This window comes from Phoxinus phoxinus, assembly GCF_949152265.1.
Source record: "Phoxinus phoxinus genome assembly, chromosome: 12".
NCBI lineage: Eukaryota > Metazoa > Chordata > Actinopteri > Cypriniformes > Leuciscidae > Phoxinus > Phoxinus phoxinus.
The window spans coordinates 13,103,992-13,128,585 of NC_136887.1; the positions used below are offsets into that span (position 1 = coordinate 13,103,992).

Genomic DNA, 24,594 nt, shown 5'->3' on the forward strand with positions numbered 1-24,594 from the left:
ACTTTCCCCAACTTTTTTTTTCTGAAATTGTACATATTTTCTTAAACGACCAAGGCTATTCCCAGTGGCATATGTTAAACACAACCTCACAACCTAACCAAATAATTTGCAAATAGACTAGAACCTTACAAAATCCCTAACCTTTTGTAAATGGCCTCTCTGTTTTAACTATTTTAATGTTGGATCCAATCCTCCATGTAAATCAAAAAAGCTTAAACCTCACCATAGACGACCTACATACACAACATTTTCAAAAGTGTTTTTGCAACGAAGGAATCATTTTTGGTTCCCCAAAGAACCTTTTTCTTTTCTTGGTGTTAACATTTTAGTGGAACCTTTTTCCACTATAAAGAATCTTTTGTGGAATGGAACGGTTCCATGGATGTTAAGGGTTCTTCATGGAACCAGAATGCCAATAAAGAACCTTTATTTTTAAAAGTGTATCATGTACAGCATCTGGACAATACCTTAAAGTCAAACATGCAATTTCTTACACATTTATAATGAATAATTATCCTGTACATGAGCTATATATCCAACATATCCATTTAAATGTAATATCTGCAACACATTTATTGTCTGTTCCCCCAGGACATGGCAGACAATTTAATTATTTTACAAAACCCACACTTTTCTGAAAAACAAAATGACATAGGCTAACTAATTTTACATATATTAAGCCAGTGCTGATTGTGAGAGATGTGAGTTTCCCCAGTCTCACTAGCTGCTGTCTATCTTATTCTTATTCTCCCTTCCTTGTCAATCTTCTCATCCCACCTGTTCATGAGTTCCAGGATTCATCATCCCAAGAGAAAACAGATGGCGGGGGCATGCTAGTGATGTGGAGAGTCTCAGATCACCAACAACAACACCCTTCTGTTTCTGACACATTAATATGTGGGAATATTCTACATTCAATCATTTAAATGAAAAAGGCATACTATTTTAACATGACCTTTTATATGCAGTAGTGCTTTTACTAGAAGAACCATCTATCTCCTGCGTCCTCACAAATAGATGTTTTGCTTTATTTTAAACAGCAACATAACATACATGTGATCTATTTACGTGTTCATTATAAACGCTCCACTGTCATTCCGATCCCCAAAGAACCTGCAATCACTAGCCTAGACCTGTCGCTCTCACATCTGTGGTCATGAGGTCATTTGAGAGACTGGTGGTGGACTACCTGACGGACATCATGGACTCTTGCTGGATCCTCTAAACAGGTCTGTGAACATGGGACTGCGTTATATCCTGCGACATCTCGACAGACCCGCGGGGATCTTATTTGTGGGCTTTAGTTCGGCTTTCAACACCATGAGACCAAATCATCTGACCCATGCATATGTGCCCACCCTAATCTGTCAGTGGATCAGCAGCTTTAGTGAGGCTGGGGAAACTCACATCCAGGACTCTCACTTCTGAATTAAACTAAATTAGCTTAGCTGATGCAAGCATCCCACCAGGATTTGATCTTTGACAAGCTGTAGGAACTCAGTGTTTCTTTTGCCAGCAGGGGCCGCAAGAGACCATTCTGGAGACTGTTTATGAGTCTGTTTATTAAGAAGAAGATTTCAGTCTCGTGGAAATATGTATGACCACTTGGATTTTGGGAATAGGTTTGGGACATGGATGACGTCTAAACTCCTGAGACCTGACAGGAGCACCTTAGCTGTGGCAGGCTCTGGAAACATGAATAACGTGTTAAATAAACAATGTTGGCATTTCTTCTCGACATTTTTCCTGAATGGTGAATTATAGGGATAGTCTCCCAAAAATTATGTGATTATCACCCTCATGTCGTTCCAAACCCAATAGACTTTCGTTCATATTCGGAACATAAATAAAGATATTTTTGATGAAATCGGAGGTTCTGTCCCTCCATCGACATAGGCTATGCAACAACTATAGGCCTACAACTTTGAAAAGCTTCAAAAAGTTCATAAAGAGATCGTTAAGCTATATAAATTGAGCGGTTTATTCCAATCACACTTATAAAATTTATGACAACGGGGCTCCTAAATCTAGTTTAATTCACAAGTTCGTGTAACGGCGACACTGTAAAATCAGTTTTCTCCACTAGATGGTGACATTTCAAAACATAAGTTCAGCTTCGCTTGCCTTGAAGTTCGAAGGATGTGTGGCTTTCATGCAAGAAAGCGGTTAACAGGATAATGTATTACGACATTATTAGTAATATTAGACACTATTTCCCAAATAATTAAATGTTAATAAACATAAATAAATACGAAATCTTAGATCCACCTGACTCTGAGTCCTGGCAAGCATAAAGACATGCGCATCATATGCAATGAAATGAACAATGTAATGACATCGACCATCAACTGTAATCGTATTTCTAACTGCAGATAATGCTTTTCAACGAGTTTATGCTATGTTCTTATCTACAGCAGCTAATTGTTTCATAAATGTGCCATAATCCTTTTTTTTTTTTTTTTTTTTTCGCGACATCACCTGAGCGCAAAATGAAAACAGTGTTTTCTTAGGGCCTCAAACATGTAGGCTATGGATCTATAGATTTCAGACACTGAGTTTGTTGTTGGCCTTTAAGTAGCTATAGAGAAATGCTCCTATTTGGCATAATCATTACAAATTATATAACCAGCTAAACAGAAAAGTTGTTGCTCCCTTTCTACTGTAGGCTAATAGCAACACTGTGAGCTCCACACGTTTGTGCAAATAACAGTAGGCTAAATAATAATGTATGTTATCCCTATGTTCACCAGATTTGTATGGCACACAATGAGCAAATGAAAATGGAAATGACATTTTTTGTTAGATTTTGTTATTAATTGTGTATATTGGGGGTTTAAGTTATATCTTATTTTGTTTTATAATGTTTATTAATTATTTTAGTGTCATGTTTGTTGTTAGCATGATGGTGTTTTGTGAATGTATGACACAGTTTGCACCTTTGTATTCAATATATTATCAGTATATACAGGCACAAAACAGGTTTCATTACTTTAGGTGGAATATTAACATTATATCACCTAATGAAATATATAGTTTAACATAAATTTAACTATAGTGCCATGCCGCCATTCAATTTAAAATGTTGCTACCGTTTGTTTACGGTAATGTGCAGACAACCAAAGCTGCTGTTTGTTTTTTACTGTACATTTTACAGGTTTATTTTGACGTGTTATTGTGGGAACTTACCAAAGGGGTTTTCAGTTCCCCAGCACTGCCGTGTGGCTCTCAATAATAGGCCTAGATTGAGGGAACTAGACAAATGGTTGCATATAATTGAATCACAAAAGACAAAAGAGACAACTCCTTTAAGTTAGAAGTTTATTAAGTTGATAGGGCTTTTTGAAAAAAATGACTTAATGTATATTAACAGATCATTGAACTGGCCTGGGGAACATATAGGAACCTTTTTCACGTGTTCATGTAAATCTGGGAACATATATGCTCCTGTTTGAGGACTTTTATTACTACTAATTATGTTAATATTATTAAGGGAAATTATTGTAAAATGCTACCACAAAAAAAGCAACAAGGAGGAGATGATTTGAGAGAGAATTTCATCGTTTTATTATTAGAAGAAACATAAAATACAACATATACACTACCGGTCAAAAATTTAAAATCATTGAATGATTTTCAGCTTTACATTTTTGAGGAAACTGTGTAACTTTTTAAAAGTTTGCGGTAGGGAAAGATGCATTACTTGATCAGGTTACTGTAAAGACACGTATAATGTAGCAAAAAAAAAATCAATTTCAAATAAATGCTGTTATTTTGTACTTTCTATTCAATCCAAAATTTGAAGCAGCACAACTGTTTTCAACATTGATAATAATAAGAAATGTTTCTTGAGCAGCAAATCAGCATTATAGTATGATTTCTGAAGGATCATGTGACTGAAGACTGGAGGAGTAATGATGCTGAAAATTCAGCTAATACATCAAATATATTGAAATAGAAAACAGTTATTTTACATTTTGATAATATTTCACAATAATACTGTTTTTACTGACGAAATAAATGCAGCCTTGGTGAACATGAGAGACTTCTTTCAAAAACATTTATGATTCCAAACTTTTGACCGGTAGTGTAAACAACATCTAAACGGTCCCTTATTTGATAAATGACAGTTTGTTTTTGTGTGATTCCTCACAAGATAATATTGTAAACTGTGTGAATACTGCATTTTGAACATCATTAGGCCTGTGTGAGACCGGAGCTGAGGTGTCTTCAAGTGTTATTTGACTACTAATGAACTACCAGTTGACTTCCACAGCACACTATAACAGCACCATCTGTCAAATCACTCAAAACCCAACTAGGCTAACTTCAAAAAGGTTGCTACTGTTGTGAGATCGAGAGGAAGGCTTATGTTAATTCGTGTAGTTATGTTCGAATCAGTGGTTGGGCAACTGCAAGTCGTCTATTCCACAAATCTATATTGGCAAAATAATGTGCGATTATGCAAAGATACACTGAGATTACTGCGAGTACAGCACCCGTAATCAAAGTCTCTATTAACAGAATACGAGCCGTTCTTTTCCAGTGAGGAGAGGAGCCAACGCAGCTCACAGGACGTCCCAGCCAGGCGGCTCTCCCGTGACTCAGCCTCGGCATGAGGTTAAACTCGGCTCTCCGTTTGGACAGCGTCGAAGTGTCTATGCCAGCGGTGTGACCGGCATCACTGGTACGCGAGGCAGTTGTGCGGCGTGCACTCCTCTTGTTCCTCCAGCTCGGGACACGGCGTGCCACTGTTGGCGGGTTTCAGCAGGATATATCGGGTGCGATGGCGCAGTCCGCCCCGAGAGCACGGCCCCAGACACAGGCCCCAGGACGACCACATCGACACCTCGCAGTCCAGCGGCGTTTCTGAAACATACATGATGGACTCGTGAGGATCGCTAGTCTGGAAGCAATCCGGCAGGAGATTATGTTTCTGTGGCTGTTTATGCACGGTCAGATAAAGAAAAACAGGCCACCGTCGTAATCTAGGGCAGGCCGGCTCAGATATCCCAAATAATTGAAGAAATGTGTATTATAGAGTAGGTCTATTATAAAGTAGTCCCGATAGCAACATGCAATAGAAAATTGATATACTAAATATATATTAGTGCCATTGTTTTGTCTCAAGATGCACACCAGTAATGTGTTTTTCGAAGGCACATTTATAAAAGCAACTTAAATGTCCTAAATGAACTAAGGCCTAATCCTGGCTTAATCTAAGCCTCGTCTGTGGAACCGGGCCTAAATCTCTTAAAGTGCCCCTATTATGCTTTTTCTGATATTTTCTTTCATGTAGTGTGTAATATGTCTGTTTTTGAATGTAAAAGGCCTAAAAGTTTCAAAGAGCAGATAAATGGTGTTATTGTCTCTTAAAAGAAAGAAGCGATTCTGAACTGCCTGAAACGAGTCGTCTGTAATTCCAGTCTTACTTCCTGCTCAAAAATTAGTAGGTTTGTAACAAATTTGCATAATGCCAGCCTATGGTCTTCAATGGCTGCCCGCAAACAACGTCTACTTTGACCCTCAAACACTGTAGTTGTGGGAAGGAAGAGTTTGGTTCGTGTTGTCGACATGTCAAAAAGACGCTGTTTTCTGCTCTGCGAAAGCAAATCCACTTTTCATGCACTTCCACAGTGTATCAAGCGCTGAGGAAGATCCAGAGCGGAAATTCAGATACGCATATGCATTTATTGGAGACCTCTAAAACTAAATTAGGAACCTTTAAAATAGCATAATAGGGGCGCTTTAAAACCAGCACATTAGTTAGTGGAACAACACAGATGCTAAAAATTTTGTGGATGCAAATAAAAAGAGTTTACCACATGTGGCGTGCATTAGGGTTCATCAAGTCTAAACTGTTTACTTGGCCTAAAAACACATTAAATCATGCACAATGCTGTGGTAAACCAAAACATCTTGAAGAAGCACATAGCACTTCTTTTGTTGGATTTACCATCCATGTAAAAAGAAGCTCACGATCAAGAGACGCAATACTCTGCCATTGCACATGTGTGAAATGTGTATGCAGATCTACCTGAGAATCTGTGGGGTTTGGTTGCTTCAGGCAGGATGTGATTGGACACCCGGTTCTGTTGACGGACAGGTGAGCGGCTCTGACGCTTCACCCATATGCTGGCCAGAGGCGGGAGATCTGTTAGCCGAGGGTAATAGAAGGAATTTGCTGGGTGGTTGGGCTTCTGAGAGGTAATCTGCATCAGAATAAAACAACAGACATAAGTTAAAACAGGGATTTATAATTAGGAAAAAATATTGCAAATACATTAGTGGCCAAAAGTGACGTCCGGCTTTTATTCAAGTATTATTAAAAATGTGTTATTAATCTTGTAGCATGTGATAACGCAATGAAACATGCCCAAATGGGCAGACGTAATTTTTGGCCAGCTTGTCAAAGAAATTATAAACAAGAAAGAACCAACAAAATATTAATTATGCTCTAGTCAATGGTTCCTTTTTCCTGTGAGCTTTTTGTTTTTCTATGCATTATTTCTGCCTAGTAAAATAAAATCTGTATCTGTAGTTTGTATTTTTTTTGCCAAAATGATTTAGCCAGATTTTTTCAGGAAAATCAATGTAATATATTTTTGTTCAATAATATTTTTTAATTATTATTTAGAATTTGAAGGGGATTTTTATGATACTATGCAACATTTATTAAAAAAAAATGTTAAGCTATTTTTCCATTAGAATAGTTTTTTTTTTTTTCAATAAATGCAATTTTCACATTAAAATAGAGTTAAGGCCTTTAAAATCCTTTTTTTTTTTTTTTTAAGTGAGAACAGTGTCATCTGGAGTTGTTAAAGAAAAACGTCCCTATATAAATACTGTATATAGAGGGATTTGGATTCCCATAGCATTTTTTTTAGACCTAATTTCTTAATTGTATTAGGTTTTGCATTTAGATATATAGTTAGACATTATAAGACTACTTTTTGTCAAGGTTTATATATTTTTTTGTTAGATAAGTGTCAGGTTTTGAATCATTACAATTACAATCAAACATTAAAAATTTTGTAAGAAAGGGAACACATGAAAAGCATTTTAGATATCATTAAAATATCTAAAATAAAGAACGGATAGTGAGAATTTCTTCATTGCTGTGCACTTTTTTTCTGCACAGTGGCTGATTTGTAGTTTGTACCACTAAAAGATTCTCTGAGTTTTCATATTTTTACGTATTTCCCATTTATTTCCTATGTCGGTCATTTTTGACCGTGAAGGAGAAAAGTGTGATTTTTTTTTCCTTTAACATATCTGAATCATGTCCATGATTTGTTTGTGTGTTCACATAACTAATGCAACAAAAGTAACCAAGTGTTATCCCATTCCAAGAAGAAGCAAAAGAAAAAATTTAAAAATCCAATCGTAACATTTTTCAAAGAGGCCCAGAGGGTTGACCAAATTTAGTTTTTATATCAAATATATTTTTTATTTTAAATATTTTACATTGTAATAAAATATAAAAATGTAACATCTCACCATGGTGATATTTTCAGGAGGCGTTGTAGGAAAGTTCGGTGAGGAGAAAGTGAAGCCGCTGTCTGTGCCGGCATCAAATGGGTGCAAGTCAAAGGTCACTTCCTGTTTCCACTGGCCGCCCTCACACAGGTTCAGGCTGTCAACCCCCACAAACCAGTCTGGACTGGGGATCACTTTCACTATCAGAGACAGCTGTGAGACAAAACACAAGATCAGTCACTCTCATGTTGAAAACGTACACAGACATTATCAAGCCTGATTTACCTTTGGCAATGTACTTCCTTTTTTTCAGAATGCTCTGCTAACATAATTGGCTTCATAAGTCACATCTGAAACTTTTCTTTGTAGCCATTTCCAGTATTTTCCACTTCTTCCTGTGTATGTTAGGTTAAACCATCTGGGTTTTTTTTAAATGGTGATGAATGTTTCCTTTTTGACTGTGACCTCATCCAGGAGGATCCCTTCGGTCGAGCAGAATGAGGGAATAGCCACACGACACAATCACAGAGAGAAAGCAGCCATACTGTGACAATGGCTATTTCAGGATGAGCGCAAGCCTAATATAGAGCCAGAGATGATTCATCAGACATACAATAAAACCTGACAGATCCTGTCTGCTTGAGCTCATTTAAGGTATTAGTCAAAACCTCTCTATAAAAGAGAAATCACAAGGTAGATTCATATTTTCTGACCAAAATGTGAGTGGAAGACTCGCCAGCAGGGTTGCCAGAACATCGCTGTGCAGTTGTGATTTTGGTGTGTTGTTATGTGGTTGCTAGGGTGTTGCTAGTGTGTTCTGGGTAGTTGCTTAATAGTGCTATTATTGTAGCTCTAAATGTAAACATGCATTTACTAATATCACTTGCACAAAATTAATAAAAAACATTACCGCAACAATGTTAAAGAATACATATATACTTTATGCATTTAATCTCACTTTAATTAAAGGGTAACTAAACCCTAAAACAACTTTTTTTTTGTTAATGATCTGTAAGACTGGGGCTTTATTAATGCTGTTCATTGATTCAAGTAATTTTTTTAACATTTGGGTATAAAGTGTTTTATTTCTACAATATATTGTGTAAAAACGTCTGAGTGATGCCCTCTTCAGGTTGAACGGTGGCTACTGCAGTTGAATTTTCCTATTGGCAGTTGTGGTACCCTGTGATGTAAGAGGGTACCAGCTAACCACGCCCTTGCCTACAGAGAGACATGTCTCAGGTGCACGCCCCCCTCCACTGGGCACTAGGGGTGGGGAAAAAAATCGATTCTTAGATGCATCGCGATGCGGACGTGGACGATTCACAAATGGCAAAAATCGATTTTCAAAAAAAAAAAAAAATTTAATAACGTAATATTGACGGAACACAAAAGACGGAACTCTGAAGCGTGGAAACAATATTGTCAAAGCTTCCACCCGGCTCGGAAAGGGCAAAGCGCATTACACAATCAATCGCAACTTTTATTGCCAAGGATTTGCGTCCAGTCGTTGAGAACCAGGGCTTTCGCGCTATGTTGCACACTTTGGAGCCGAGATACAACGTCCCATCTCGGAGATATTTTACAGACACAGCGATCCCCACACTCTACAACAAGACCAAAACCGAAGTCATGGAATCACTGAAGAAAGCGGGTAGGATAGCTGTAAAATGTGATGCGTGGACATCCGTATTTTATGTTAATAGAGATTCCGAATATGTTGAAGTTTGTTATAATTTGTTATTGTTGTGATTTTTACTGTAGTGAATTTACTGTTGTGAAATGGAAAATCAATAATCGCTAATCGAGAATCGTTAATAATCGAAAATCGACTGTAATCGAATCGGGACTTCAATAATCGTAATCGAATCGGGAAATCAGACAGATTAACCACCCCTACTGGGCACTGCCCACTTTTCCAGCATTTTTCAAATATTGCCAGTGGGTGGAGTCAGGCTCTGACCAGGGGTTTATTTACCCTTTAACCAATGCATCAATGCTGCTAACCATCGATGATCCAATTCAATCATAAGCGGCGGCGCCCTCTACTGTACATGCGTGAATTTGCATTTCCTTCAGACTGAGGCTTATTCATTTCACTTTTGGTGTGAAAGGGCCTTTATATTTGCCAAAAATATAACTTTTTCGTTATTAAAAAACAATGATGCAAGCCCTGCACAAGTGAGAAAAAGTAACACAAAAAGTAATATAGTATTCAGGGCCATAAAAAGTAACTAAGTAACACAATTAGTTACTTATTTAGGGAGTAACAACGCATTACTTTTAAAAGTAACTTTCCCCAGCACGGTCAATGGTTTCAGTGAAGAATCTTTAACATTCCACAAAAGGTTCTTTAGAGTGGAAAAAGGTTTGTTGGATTAATAAAATGTTCTTCACACACACAAAAAAAAAAGGTTCTTTGGGAAAACTAAAATGGTATTTCTATGGCATTGCTGCGAAAAATCCCTTTGGTACCTTAAGAGTGTACCTACATTTTTAATTTTTATTTTGGAAAGCAATTAAGATTAAAAAGCAAAAGGAGATTTTATTGAATGTCCTGCTTCTTAGATGTGTCTCTTGAGAAAAGGAAACCCTATAATCTCACATGTCGTCTCTAGAGTTTTAGAAGAGAAATAAAAAATGCCTCAAACTGCTCAGAATTGCTGATATGCAACAACAACAAAAATCAAAAGATATGCACACACAATAACACGCGCATTTACAGTTTAATTGTTCTATAATCTCTATGTAAACTATTTTTATGGAATTCTAAGCAAGTCATTTGAGGCAAAGTTGATACTTAAAGCATCATTTAAAAATAAAGTGATATGAATATTGATATAAATGAATTAAAATGCTATATTCCCCAAAACCCCTAAAAAAAAAGTTGTTCAGCTAGGAAACTGCCATGTTTATTTGAACTTGTCCAATCAAAGCTGCTGTTTTTCCCGAGGAACAGTTCCTGAAACTATGGAATCATATAATTAATCAAGGTACATTATTTTATACTACAGGGGCCTTGGAGTCAAAAAGATTGAGAACCGCTGGATTCTCAAAGAGCAACCTTTTCCCCTGGGACACAAACTTAAGCCATCCGAACTGGATCTCACTTTTTATAGTACGCATTTTAGTGTGAATGACTTACGATCCATCCTTCCCAAAGCAGGACCGATATAGTCGGCACTTTGCATCCATATTTGGGCCACAATTTTGGTACCTTGCGACAACATCCAGTCTACGTCTGACTTTTCTCCAGGCTGGATTTACTCTTTGTCTCTCCCTCACATCTCTTCTCGTTCTGTGGCTTTTCCAAGAATACCTCCTGCTATATCAATTTCTCTGGCGTGAGAAGCGAGCGGTGCCTCATCCCTCTTCTGTCTGTTCTGACCCCAAGCTAATGGAGCTCAATCTCCCTTCAGGGCACAGAGTCACACTAACACATAATTGCCAAAACCAATGCCCTGATTTGCCAGAACAGAGTGTCAGGAAAAATAATACACAACTCATCTATTCCTCTGTCTGTCTGCATGTGCTGCTGGAACGCGCTGTGGTTTCTTGCATGGCTCGCACTTTGTAGAAATACACACTGTCTGGATCCTATTAAATGCAAAAAGAACCTTTAGTAATTTTGGACAGCATTTGGCTGTTTTTGATTACCTTATTTTCCTGTTGATTTGAGGTTGGTTGGTCATGCACGTGCGGGAAGCTGAAATCGGACACTGCCGTCTTTTTTGGAGATCTTAAATAATTAAACACTGCTCGATGTCGGCACAAATGTGTATTTAGTTTCTCAGAAAATGATACAGAAAGACGAAGAGCATACAGAGATAAGAAGGGATCAAGGTATGTCTGAAACCAATTTTGATTTTAATAAGAGAAGAGATACAGATGTTACGGTTTTGATTAAACATTTACATCCACATCCCAACTTAAGCTACTGCTACTATCAACTCAAGTGTGCATTTCCATTCCTGATCCTTTCATGGTACAGAAAAATAAAATACTTTGTTACTGTCCATTGCTATGCTGTTGCTAGAATATCTGTAATATGGAATATTGGAATATCTGTAATATATATATATATATTAATTGTAGGGTAATTAATGTTCAATCTAACAATCAAAGTATGAGGACAATATTTTATACTTTTTAAATATTTTTTAAAAAGAGGGAAGAACAAACCACTGAACTTTTATCACTAAAGAATTTATCTGACAAATTATTTGGCAAAAATGGCAAACTACAGGTACAGGTTTTATTTTACTACCAAAAAAAAAAGGCATAAAAGAACAAAAAGCTCACAGCAAAAAACCTCCACTAAATACTACATGAACAGTTATTCATATTTTCATTGGTTCTCTCTTGTTTTTGCATGTGTTCATAATTTCTTTGTAAGAGAGCCTGGTAAAAAAAAAAGATGTCTGCACAATTTAGCATGTTTCATTGCGTTATCACAAATAAACCAATTGACCTCAACACAATTACACAATATGCTTACAAACACATTTTTAATACAATTTGTATAAAGGGTGAACATGTCAATTAACCTAGGCTGGACATAACTTTTTTGCCACTGTTGTATATACTTAAAATTATGTTTAATGGATGATTTACCATGTAGTTAGGGTTTAAATAAAATAATAAATGAACAAATATTTTTTAATGGCAATTTTAAATTGCACGTCAAAAAAGGATTTGCTTTCGATATTTCTTGGGTTCCTTTAATGTACGTTTCTGGGATCATTAAGTCTGATTCCTAAGAAAAATAAAACGTCAGATCTACAAGCCGTGTGATTTGAGATTTAATTTGTTTCTGTAGCACAAACGTTCAGGACAAATCACTCGTTGGAGTTTAATACTATTAAAAATGCTTAATATTAAGATGTGAGCAATCAGTTCATCAATAATAAGTGAACAGACACTCACAGCTCTCTCACACATACACACACACACGTCACAGTCTCACCCCAAGGCCACATTCATACTCTCAGTCGTACTTTACTGCCCTGCGGATCTAAAAACAGCAGCGCCACAGCAGACATCCCGCCATGCTGTGGTTAAATGCCAGCAGGACTGAATGCCAAGCGCATCTGAGGGTAGTTGCCATTTTTAATAAGTCTACCTTGTATTCCAGACTTTGGCAATAAAGATATGTAGGTCACCAGCAGCACCAGCGCTGCCTTTAGACCCTATAACCAACTGACTCATGGCTAAGGAAAATAAATATTCCAGAAAGTGAGAAGGAAAGGATCCAGCCTCTCTCTATCTGCAGATCTGGTGGGATCAGGAAACCCGGCACAGGAGCCGGAAGGGAGGGAGTGAGTGAGGCTTGTGGTCTGGAGGTCCCGGGACTCTGGATGTGGTTTTGGAGACTTGCGCTCTGGCGAAGTCTGTCTTTGTGCAATATAGAACTAAATTGTGTCATTAAAGTCTAAAAGTCATCTAAAAAACTGAATGACGTATGCAGGACTTCTCCAATCATTTAGTCCTCTTAAATCTGCTCCTGCAAGCTCGTGTTCATCCGCCTCCAACACAAATGATGCATAGAACCAATTTTTTTTTTTCGATAATACATTATGGATGTGTCACAATACGGAGACACAACCACAAATTGGTCTGAATGAATAAATAATGGTGTTAATAATCTCACACACTAAGATATCACTGTTTTGTCAGGTCAACATCAAGTGTAACTGAAACTTGAATTTATTTTACATACAAAAAAACAAAAACAGTGAGGACTTTGCCTCCTCATTTCAGAACACAACTGTACGCCACTGCGTAGTGCAATGATAATGTCTGAAACTACATGGTCAAAACTGTTGGAATGAGGACAACTGCCAGGGGCGGATCTAAGAAAAAGCATTGTCACCACATCTGCCACCCCAGATTTATTACCCTTTAAAAATATAAATCTAAGCAGTGTTTCATGTACCACTTTTCAGTAGCGGCGCTTCAATGTGATAGCATATAAAAAAAATGTGGGAAAATGGCAAGAAAACACGTCTTTGTTGTCTTTGCGGGCTGGACACACTGTGTAGTCGGATTCATTAACGGACTGGGTGGGTGGATGGGTGGATGAATGAATGGATGGGTGGATGGATGGATGGATGGATGGATGGATGGATGGATGGATGGATGGATGGATGGATGGATGGATGGATGGATGGATGGGTGGATGGGTGGATGGGTGGATGGGTGGATGGATGGATGGGTGGATGGATGGACGGGTGGGTGGATGGATGGACGGGTGGATGGGTGGGTGGATGGATGGACGGGTGGATGGGTGGGTGGATGGATGGATGGGTGGATGGGTGGATGGATGGATGGATGGATGGATGGATGGATGGATGGATGGATGGATGGATGGATGGATGGATGGATGGATGGATGGTGGGTGGATGGATGGGTGGCTGGATGGATGGATGGATGGATGGTGGGTGGATGGATGGATGGATGGATGGGTGGATGGATGGATGGGTGGACGGACGGACGGGTGAGTGGATGGATGGATGGATGGATGGATGGATGGATGGATGACAGTCTCAGTCCTTTAGCTTTTGAACATTAAAGCAAGGCCAAAATATCAATGTAAAAGTTTTTACTTCATGTTTGTAGTTTAACTTGAATAATATACTAATCAAAAGTTTTAGTGCAACTAGCCTAACTTTAGTCAAGCAGCCTAACATACGGTATATTAATAAAACCAATCTGCTCTGTGTAGTGTTGACAGACCTACATTTAGAATCTGTTGATGTGTTACAGTGGATATTGATATTTTATCATTTTTTTCTAATTATTTTCAAACAGTATAGATGATTACTTTGTGGTAATGTAACAGTTTTGAATATTCAGGGTACAATTGTTTATGCCAAGCCATAAATCCTCGAGAATGATGATATATGCTTGCTTTGGTGTTGTCACATGCCAACCCCTTGCTACACTTCAAAAGTATTCTAGATCCACCCCTGAATGTCCCTTTCTACAAGCTATCCTGGTGATTATTATTTCCAAATATCTGTTTTAATTTCACTTCCAATGAGGCAGATTTACCTACTTTTCTACTGGGAAAATCAAACAATCCTTATCAAAATAGAAACAGTGTTATTCTATCACCTAAGCTCTTTCAGTAATTCATGAACTGACATACCCAAAATGAAATACCAGAAAAAATGTAGGAACACAATGATCCATATTGTGTAGTGATATGGTCATCTCACCAGCGGACTCCTGGGCGTCAGGAGGATCTCAGTGGAGCTGTGGCCGATGCCAGAGGGGATCCCAGCTGTGCGGTACATGGACCCCACCGCTCGCCCCTTCCTCGCCTCCTTCGCATCCTTCACCAGATCCACTGTGAGCCCCTGCTCAGCAAAGCTCTTCAAGCCATCGCTCGCCGGCGCCCCCTCCTGCCACAGCCGGTACTGCTCATTATGGGTCACGGCTGCACAGATTCACAGGTAAAAGAATAAATGGTAAACTCAGAGGGAACATATTTCAATTGCTCATGTCCTAAGGCCTCATGATTCCTCGGGCAGTTTCTGTCGTGGCCTGTTGAACATTACTACCACTCCGTGAATTTTTATTGCTCATCAAATTAAAAAAACATACAAATACAGTTCTGCCACTTTCTATGTGTGCTTAACACACCTTGAGCTGTTTGAAAATAAAGCCATGCAAAAGCCCCAATGCCAAGAGAATAAACACCTAAAACCAGTGAGAGAAGCCAGACCTATTAGGAGTCTAGTGTGCACCTAAAGTGCAGGGGTGACCGAGACTGTTATGTAATATATTAAAGTAGATTTTCATGCCCTGAAGATAATATCAGTGTTTGCAATGCGGAAAAAGGTTAAGGTTTTGGGTAAACTTGTGTTTTCGGTATTGGTTCCGAGTAAATGAATCACTTTGACATTGTCATGACATTCAGCGTGTAGTTCATTGAACTCAAAAATCACTATGTACTATACAGTGATTAAATGTGTGCAAAGAAGAAAGACCAATCACAGTTCAGTATGCAAACAGACATAAAGACCAATCACAAACTGGTATGCAAATACTACAACACGGTCTCTTCACTCACTGTCACATGGCATTTTAACGTCAAATGGAGCTTTACAAACTTTAAGTTAACAAAAAACTAATATTGCACACCTGAGTAGTAAGACATTTTCAGGTTCCTTTTACTTTACATGCAGATTTCTGTGATTCACAGCAAAACTGTCCATAACTCCAGGTCCAGATTACTCCACGTCCAGATTTTGCAATATTCTTTTCTGAAAAATTTGTCCTAACCCTATCCCTACCCCTAAACCTTATCCTACAGATGACTTATCCCTAAAATCAGAGGGAAATGATACGTTTTGAATAATGAATAACATAATGAATAACACTGATGTAGAAGCACCGAACCCCTGATTGTAAGCCTAAACTTGTCAAACTGTAAACTCAAATCTGATTGGTTGATTGGAATGTTGTTCCAGGATCAACAAAGATGTTGATCCAGGAACATGTTGCACTTGGTGAAATCTTGTGCGACTACATATTCAAGCAAGTTATATGACCTTTTTTTTTTTAGAGCTTAACAGACGTGGTCTTTAACAAATATTTGATGAATTGCTTTTGTTCCCTTTTTGTAAGGCACTTTGGATAAAAGCGTAAATGTGGTCACTGTAAACTGCCTCAGTAAAAGCTGCACAGAAAGAAAAAATCTACTTTTGTGTTTTACAGAACAAAAAGCTTTTTTTACGACAGGTTTGGTACGACATAATTGTGAATAAATAGAGACCATCATTTCTGGGTGAACTATTCCTCCAAACACAAAACGTGCCTATTTTGATAATTCACCTATTAGCTTTTTGATATCACAATGGAGGTTTTGAAGAGGAAGGAGCTAAGATGATGTTTCTGAAATGCTTTCAGCCTCTCTTTAACGTCCCAGTGTGTTTTTCATAGCTACAAACCATTTTGGTCTGGCAGACCCTGAGCTGGGAAGCGAGAGAGCAGGAGAATGAGAGAAAAAGATACAAGTGAGAATGACAGGAAGGCAGGGAGCACGTTTGGCACGCTGACACGTCTAGTCTCTCCTTGCTGCACGTCTGGCTCACATGTGGACAGAAAAACTGAAGAGACCTGACCTCAATCAGCTAAAGCACAAACCACAATCGTCTCCCATGCTTTTATCTCTCTATCGCAGTCTTCCCTCAAATTGTCTCATCCTTCATCCAAGGAGTTCATATGTACGGCACAAACTTTTGATTAGATACAAAAATGTGCGGTTTCTGAACATAATTGTAATACAACAGTGATAAATGGATAAAGAGAGAGCCATAAAGGCATCCAGAAGGCAGCAGAAACCGCATAGACATCATCTCCGCGCTCCAAAGCCACAGCCTGAACTTTCAGGATCTCAGGGTTTTGAATGTTTTGGCTGAGGCGTCCACTGCTGGTCTCGGCTGGTATACCAGTGACACCCAGAAAGTGGCCAAGTCAATGGGCACTGCAGGCCGCATGCGTTGTGTATTTATGGAAGGAGCGTAAAAGAAAAGGGTGAACCGGCAGGGCAGCCCGTGTCATCTGGCAACGGTTATTACTCTTCAACCTCTCTCTCGTTCTGCTTTCCTCATTAGACTGTCCCGCTCACGTGGTGTGGCAGGTAGTGCGTGTATGTTTGGGGGGTCGACGGGGAACATTGCAGAGTCCTGACATATGGTGAGGTGAGGAAGTTTGAACAGCCTCGTCCCTAACAGAACGTGGAGCCATCGCTGGCGGTCGACCTCAGAGAACGAGATGTTCCACATGTAGCAACCCTACGTCTGAGTCGTCAACCAAACACCTCATCTCTCACAAAGCCCACACTCGCAGGAGTCTTACCCATGAGCTTGGACCACTGAGCAGGTGGTCGGAACAGGGGATACTGTTTGGGGAAGGTCTGTGGACTCCAGTGGCCGGTGAACACCAGGATGTAAGAGGCGGGTCCTCGAGCGCTGCACTCGGTCCCGTTGTTCAGGTTCACCGGGGCCGCGCAGGACAGCGTAAACCGGAGCAGAACGACGAGCAGATGCTGCAGCCAACCAGGAACAAAGATCTCTGATGACATCATCTCTGTCAGGGAAAAAAGAGCAGGAAAAGTCATTAGCCAAGTACAGTGCACTTCTCCTGAAGAAAACACAGGTCTTTTTTCTCCGTTTTAGGGTTAATAGCAACAAAAAGGCCATGTTGAAATCGAATAAATTTGAGTTTTTCATGCTATAATAATTCTGATCCACTCATGCAGCACATATATATTGCAATAGGAAATTACATAACTTTGGTTCCTGACACCTTAATCCTCTGTCGAGGAAGTATCTGAGATTTGCAGCTTGCTCTGGATTCAAAGACACCAACCGTCTTATATTATAAGTTGCGCTGCTTTAGAGAAACCTTGAAGAAATGTCTGAAAACTAAATATCTGTCATCATTTACTCGAAACCTGTTCAACTGAGCATTCTTCTGAGGAATTGAAGTCCTGAGCACTAATTTGCATACAATGAAAGACTGAGACTGGGACTGTCAATCTCAAAAGAGGCATATAACCACCATACAATAGCCCATATTGACTGTATTCCGAATTTATACGACCGAAATTAAAGTTGTTATTCACTGAAAATCTTCCCCTCCACATTCATTAGCATTCAAACGTGTTCAAATATGGAAGAGCAAGATGTGTTAATGACGAATAAAGTGATGACAAATCCTGTAAAGCAGTTGACATTGGATGTCATTGACATTAAAGGGATGGTTCGGAGTAATTTCAACCTAGGGTCCTTTGCACCATGACCTCGAGCCAAACACATACATTTATGTAAATACATTTGCATAATGTTGCCTACTGCTTTGGCCGCTTCAGAGAACAGTTGGGTAGGTGATTTTCACCATGTCGAGGAGATGCTGTTTTTTCTACTACAAGGGCACGTGTACATTTCTGACACACACTTTGACCAATCAAAGCAGACTGGGCTTAATGGAAAGGCGGGATTTAAACCTTAAACCCATACCTCGGGTCTTTAGTGATCCGGGACGTCATTCACTACCCTACTCATCATTCATTTTTTGAAGTTAGACCTTCTTATAAGAATACTATAGTATTCTTAGTATTTCTCAATCAATTCATTATAAACAATATAACAAGAAAAAGGAAAGCCTTTTTTCCCCCCGTTAATTTTTTGGTCAAAACTGTATAGGGTCGTTAACGACCCGAGGTGTGTAACAGTGTAAGTATATTTTTTGTCTGCACAACAATACCGTAATTGAATCTTTGATGACCGAATAAGTGCATTGTCTGATACACAATGAAGAAGTGACGTTTCACTCATAGTTACCGCAGGCAGAAAACAAAAGAATAGGAAGTATCATCAGCAAAACTTAAAATAGCTCCGCGATTTAATTCATGAGCAAGTACTGAACGCAATCCAATATTAGTGTCACTGTCACTTGATGGTGGATCAGTCAGCTATCAAAATATTGATTTTGAATATGTTGAAAATTAGTTTTTAGAATATGTTTGAGATGGCGAATATGAGCCAGATGCTGAATGTACTGGAAAAAGAGCTCTGGCGTGTTTTTTGAACTTCGAATCATGCAAATGTTTTCTAGCAGACCCCAAAATATAATTATAAACGTGTAAATGTGCATAATACGGGCACTTTAAAATTCATGAACATGCATGAGATTTAACTGTTTTTTTGTCTATTTTGACGCTTGACAGCGCCTTCCCCTTTCACATTCAATGTATGAAAAGGAGCAAGGTGAACATTCAAAATATTTCATTTTGTGTTTCAAGAAAGACTTTGAAAACAACATATGGGTGAGTAAAAGGTTGCTTTAAATAAAACATAATTAACAGCTGTTCACACAGGCGTATGTGATGAACTCAACATCACCACGGCACATATTTACCCAGAACCCCACAGTCACATCCCAGCCAACACAACAACCCTAGGCTTGCTGTTTATTCCTGACTAAATTAAAATAACACAACAGCAATGGCTTGTGTGACTGATTTATTTTCATCCCATTTATCCTGTGATTGAGTGCATTACGCAAGACCAGCTTAGACCCCGGCAGAAGGTTTAGAGGATGACTGCATGAGATACTGGGATCTGCGGCGTCTGCCACTGTCTTTTAATAAAGAGGCGAAGCGACAAAGGGCACAAGTTCATCACCGCAGGCTCAGACTATTGCTCTGGCCCCGTCCGCTGGATCCCCATAGTTTATAATGAGCCACGATCAGATGACAAACCCTCGGATCAAAGACACAGGCTCACAGCGTCCCCGCTTCTGGTATTTTTATGCTCGCCTGTTAAAATTTTAAAGTCAATGTAGGTTTAGGTTGGACCTGTAGTTCATATGTATATATATATTGAGAGGGTGACTCTGGTGTTATTGAAGAAAAACAGCGGACAGGGTTATAATAGTGCTCATAATGAACAGATATATTAAGATCCATGAGGAGAGAGGTCTTGAGTCACCAGAAATGACCTCATGTCTAATGGACATAGTTCTGGAGTGAGAGAGCAGCTAAACGCTCCTTGTTTTAAAGCCGACTAGACCGCAGGTTCAATGGGACATGGATAAAATCTTACGAGTGAGGACTGAGCGCGCACTCCTTTGTGGTTTCCTTTCTTTTTCTTCAGAACTCGGAGTCTCTTTCTCCAATGTTTGACAGATCAGGTTTCGGCATCTTTTGGAAAATCTGAAATGTCACGGCGCTTTTCACACATGCAGACTTTTCCAACTGCATTTTTCCAATTTAGAGGTGAACCGTGTGTGAACAGAAACGCCGGCAAATCAGCCACAGCGATCTGGCCGCTTGAGAAGTTGTAACATTGCTGGAAAAATTCTGAATTGATGCACGAATTTAAAGAGCTCTTACACAAGAAATCTGCTCTTCGATTCTTTCACAATACTTAAGGTGCCGACACAACATGCCTTCATATTGATAAAACATAGGCTACACGGAAAAAAAATACACTGAAGGCAAAACTAATATTTTTTCATGCACTGCTCAATTTTGAGATTTATTTAGCTTTCGTAACGTCTTCTTTCAGACTAGTGGAAAGAAAACGTGCTAAATACACATTTAAGTGTTTATTACACTTTTGACTATTTGTGTCTGTAGTCTGTAATTACAACACATATAAAAAGTTTTTTTTTTTCATGCAGACATTTTCACTTCAGCATCACTTACACACACCAGACTTTACAGTTTTGTTCCCATCTCTATTCTGAAGTTGTTGTTTTTTACAGAGGGGTTTGTACATATGATATTTGCCTGATATATAACATTATGGACATTTTCGACAGTATTTACAAGTGATAAAAAGATCCCAAAATCTCCTCTGCAAATCCTTTAACTCTAGTAAAATCTAGTAACCTTATTAAATGTTTACATTTCTTGGTTTCTGTAAGCAAATTGGTGCATATTTAATTAGACAGTCTCATTTGCATATTTAAACATAACATTTCAGAAAACTTAATCAACTTAGGAAGAATCGTGATAAATATTAGTTAACATTTCACCACATTTACGGACACTAAAAGGACTCTTATTATTTTAATAGGTTTAATAGTAATAGGTAATTATCAGTGAATGTACACATTTTAATACTTGTTTTCAATAATGCTTTCAATAATATTTTTACTATATTTATTCATATATACACTACCAGTCAAAAGTTTTGGATCGGTGTTTTCATGTTTTTAAAAGAAGTCTCTTCTCACTAAGACTGCATTTATTTATTTATTTAAATTATGACTGTTTTAAATAACTGTTTTCTATTTTAATATATTTTAAAATGTAATTTATTCCTGTGATCAAAGCAGAATGTTTTGCATCATTACTCCAGTCTTCTGTCACATGATCCTTCAGAATCATTCTAATATGATGATTTGATGCTTAAAAAAACATTCATTATTATTATCAATGTTGAAAACAGTTTTTCATGATTCTTTGATGAATAGAAAGATAAAAAGAACAGCATTTATTTGAAACAGAATATTTTGTAACATTAGAAATGTCCTTACTGTAACTTTTATTCAATTTAATTAATCCTTGATGAATAAAAGTATTGATTTCTTTCCCCAAAAAAATTAAATAAAAGTTCTTACTGACCCCAAACCGTAGTGTTTAAGTTTTCTATTTCAAATAAATGCTGTTCTTTTGAACTTTCTATTCATCAAAGAATCCTGAAATAAAAATGTAAATGGTTTTCAACATTGATAACAATAAATGTTTCATGAGCATCAAATTCTCATATTCATATCACGTGACACTGAAGACTGGAGTAATGATGCTGAAAATTCAGCTTTGATCACAGGAATACATTACACTTTACTATATATTCACATAGAAAACAGCTGTTTTAAATTGTAATATATTTCAGAATATTACAGTTTTTTGTTGTATTTTTAATCAAATAAATGCAGCCTTGGTGAGCAGAAGAGACTTCTTTTAAAAACGTTAAAATCTTACAGATCCAAAACTTTTGACTGGTAGTGTATATTAGTAGGTTTTTGGGGAGTTACACCACATGACATTTACAGCCTGAACTAATCTTTCCATGTCATAAAAAGGTCAAATTATCTGATATTTAAAGAGACTTATGGACCTTGGCTCACAGTTATGAGGGTATGTGGGGGTCGTCTATATGACATAATTTCCTCTTTTTTTTCATGGATATAAGTTGCACCACAAGAAAATCTACATTTTGGAAAGAAAACCAGACAAGCATTGAAACAAAAGAGCTTCTTTTCATCTGTGTAGATGAATAAATTAGTCAACAGACCTTGGAACAGATTTCTGGCGTAGCTGTTTGAAAGACATTTCCAATTCCACCAAATAACATCACAGAGTTTTACCTGCATTTTAGGGCTGATGTGTGAACGGGAACAATACAATCTGTTGAAAGTGTGAAAAGCAGATGTGGCATTTGCCAGGGGAAAGTAATCCAGCCGTTTTACTGCAATGTAAGTGTTTTCATGTGTGAAAGTAAGTGACTAACCTAAGCATCAGGCACACATGTTACAATTGCTCAATAATGTTTGTCCTCAAAACAAACAGATCTGTTTGTTCATGGGAGACTGAGACAATGCCTTGTCTATCTAGTGCACTCAGCATTCCCAAAAACCATCCGCTTGCTATTAAAACAGTATAAATATTTTGATCTCCCATCTGCAGTGACATTTTGCACACGTTTCAAATGCGAAGTCCCACTTGTTCCACATTATCTCTTTCTCTTGGGATTGGGCTGTGACATTAAATTACACATGTAACACAATTCAGGCGTGTTTAGTGGACTGGGATGCACTTGCCAGTGGTTGCAGATGCTGCGTGACACTGACCTAAAGCAAACCTCCCTCTGTTTGCCGAGGACGTATTCTCAAACACAGAGACGCAGCAAACCTCTGCTCTCAGCACGAACCAGACACAATAAAACCAGGGGAGACGGAAAAGAGCCAAAGAAAAGAGCTTGCGGCTTTTCGACACTTAAGCTTAAACTTACAGGGAGAGCAATTATGAAGCCGCAGCGCGCTTGTACTGCAAACGGGAGTTGCATGCAAATGCAGAACCTTTCAGAGTAAGAAATGAATGAGAAGAGGGGGAAAATAACAGTTAAATAACTGTCAAGAGCAGCACATGTGTTAAAACACTTAAGGACTGCAGCGTTGTTCCTCAAAGAGACGTCAAACCTGCAGAAGAGGAGTGTGGGAAGGTTGCGGTATATAGAGGCACAGCGGGAAAGAGGAGAAGCAGAAAAGCAACCCTTGGCTTAACCTTTGCCACAGCAGCCGACCTGAGCGCAGGACACACACAGACACATATACACACACACACTAGTGAATGGCTCACTCTTACCTGGCTGTGATGGTAGACAGCAGGACAGGGTTTGTGGAGATGTGCACTACGGATCAAGATACCTCACTTTCATGCTCTTTCCCCTCCTCTTTCTCCTCCCATTCTTCACTCCCACCTCTCCATGTATGGGCCTACACACACACACACACACACACACACACACACACACTTTCTCTCTCTTGTAACAGTCTTGCTCTTTTTTCCTCTCCTCTCCGTTTATCTCTTTTTCTTCTGTGAGATCACAGAAGGTCCCCTGTGTAACGCCCAAGTTGATGTGTTCATATATGAATAACTGACTCCATAAGTAAGCACTCATCTAATAGTTTATAGCTGTCTGAGCTTTGGATTCCTGTTTGTATCTGGGAAATTCAGTGATGTTTTGCTTAAAGAATTTCATGTGAAAATACTTAACTTTGTAATACAACTGCCTGATTTGTAGGTTGCTTCTCCTGGAAAGTGTAAACCTTTCTCCGTGGCTAGCAAAACATTGCTCAGTTTGTTTGTGCAACCAGCCTGACAACAGCTCAGCCAATGGCGTGATTTTGGGGGCGGGGCTCTCTGTTTGAGAGCAGAGGAAGGGGAATGTTTGGGAAACTTGTTTGAAAACAGTCAGCGGGTGCTTCTGAATAGGTTTACTTCTCTACTAGCAGGCGAATAGTCGAAAAAACCTGTGAAAAAAGTAGAATTCAGAGTATTAGTGAAATGGGAGGCAACCCGTTTGACCCACTATTTGACCTGACGTGACATAGGCTATTACTCTCCCATGAGGCCACAGGAGAAGAGTTGTAAATGGCAGTGAAGCAACACAAATGACACTATGACAAGTATTAGTACATCCAGATTGCATTCTACTGCATATACTATATAGAACATTTTACGACCAGAAAATAAGTACTTTTTTAAAGAAAATATACCTACAATGCCTACTTCCATTTTCAGACACAGCCATATTTTAACTTTCCGTTTCAAACTGCGTAGATATTACATAATTAAAATGAAAGAGCTTTAAACACTGTAGAAATAAATAAGTCATATTTGATGTTTTTTATTATTATCTATCTCATTAAATAAAAATGGGAGTTGTCGCTTTGGTAAACTCCTAAAGTGAAAAAAAAAAAAAAAAAAAAACTTTTTGCTGACGTATGCTTTTAAAATGTATACAGCAGTCTTTCTTTTCATCGAAAACAGACTGAAATTTGATGACTCATCTTGCACTCAGGGGTGTAACC

At 38.4% G+C, this 24,594-nt stretch overlaps 1 protein-coding gene across 1 annotated transcript; it reads right to left on the minus strand.

The window, feature by feature from the left end:
* Nucleotides 1–3,302: 3,302 nt before the first annotated feature.
* Nucleotides 3,303–24,033, minus strand: spon2a (spondin 2a, extracellular matrix protein). The gene is made up of 6 exons (XM_079631571.1): nucleotides 23,366–24,033; nucleotides 17,344–17,574; nucleotides 14,697–14,917; nucleotides 7,498–7,689; nucleotides 6,035–6,209; nucleotides 3,303–4,866 (listed from the first exon to the last, which is right to left on the minus strand). The coding sequence occupies exons 2-6, from the start codon at nucleotides 17,570–17,572 to the stop codon at nucleotides 4,679–4,681; spliced, it is 1,005 nt and encodes a 334-aa protein (XP_079487697.1). The 5' UTR covers nucleotides 17,573–17,574; nucleotides 23,366–24,033; the 3' UTR covers nucleotides 3,303–4,678.
* Nucleotides 24,034–24,594: the final 561 nt, after the last annotated feature.

Excerpts from the sequence above, each read along its gene's own strand:
- spon2a (XM_079631571.1), bottom strand. The coding sequence starts at position 17,572 with ATGATGTCATCAGAGATCTTTGTTCCTGGTTGGCTGCAGCATCTGCTC. Across the intron at positions 14,918-17,343 it reads TCAGTGGTCCAAGCTCATGG|CCGTGACCCATAATGAGCAG; the intron begins GTAAGACTCCTG and ends GAATCTGTGCAG. Across the intron at positions 7,690-14,696 it reads TGACGCCCAGGAGTCCGCTG|CTGTCTCTGATAGTGAAAGT; the intron begins GTGAGATGACCA and ends TTTGTCTCACAG.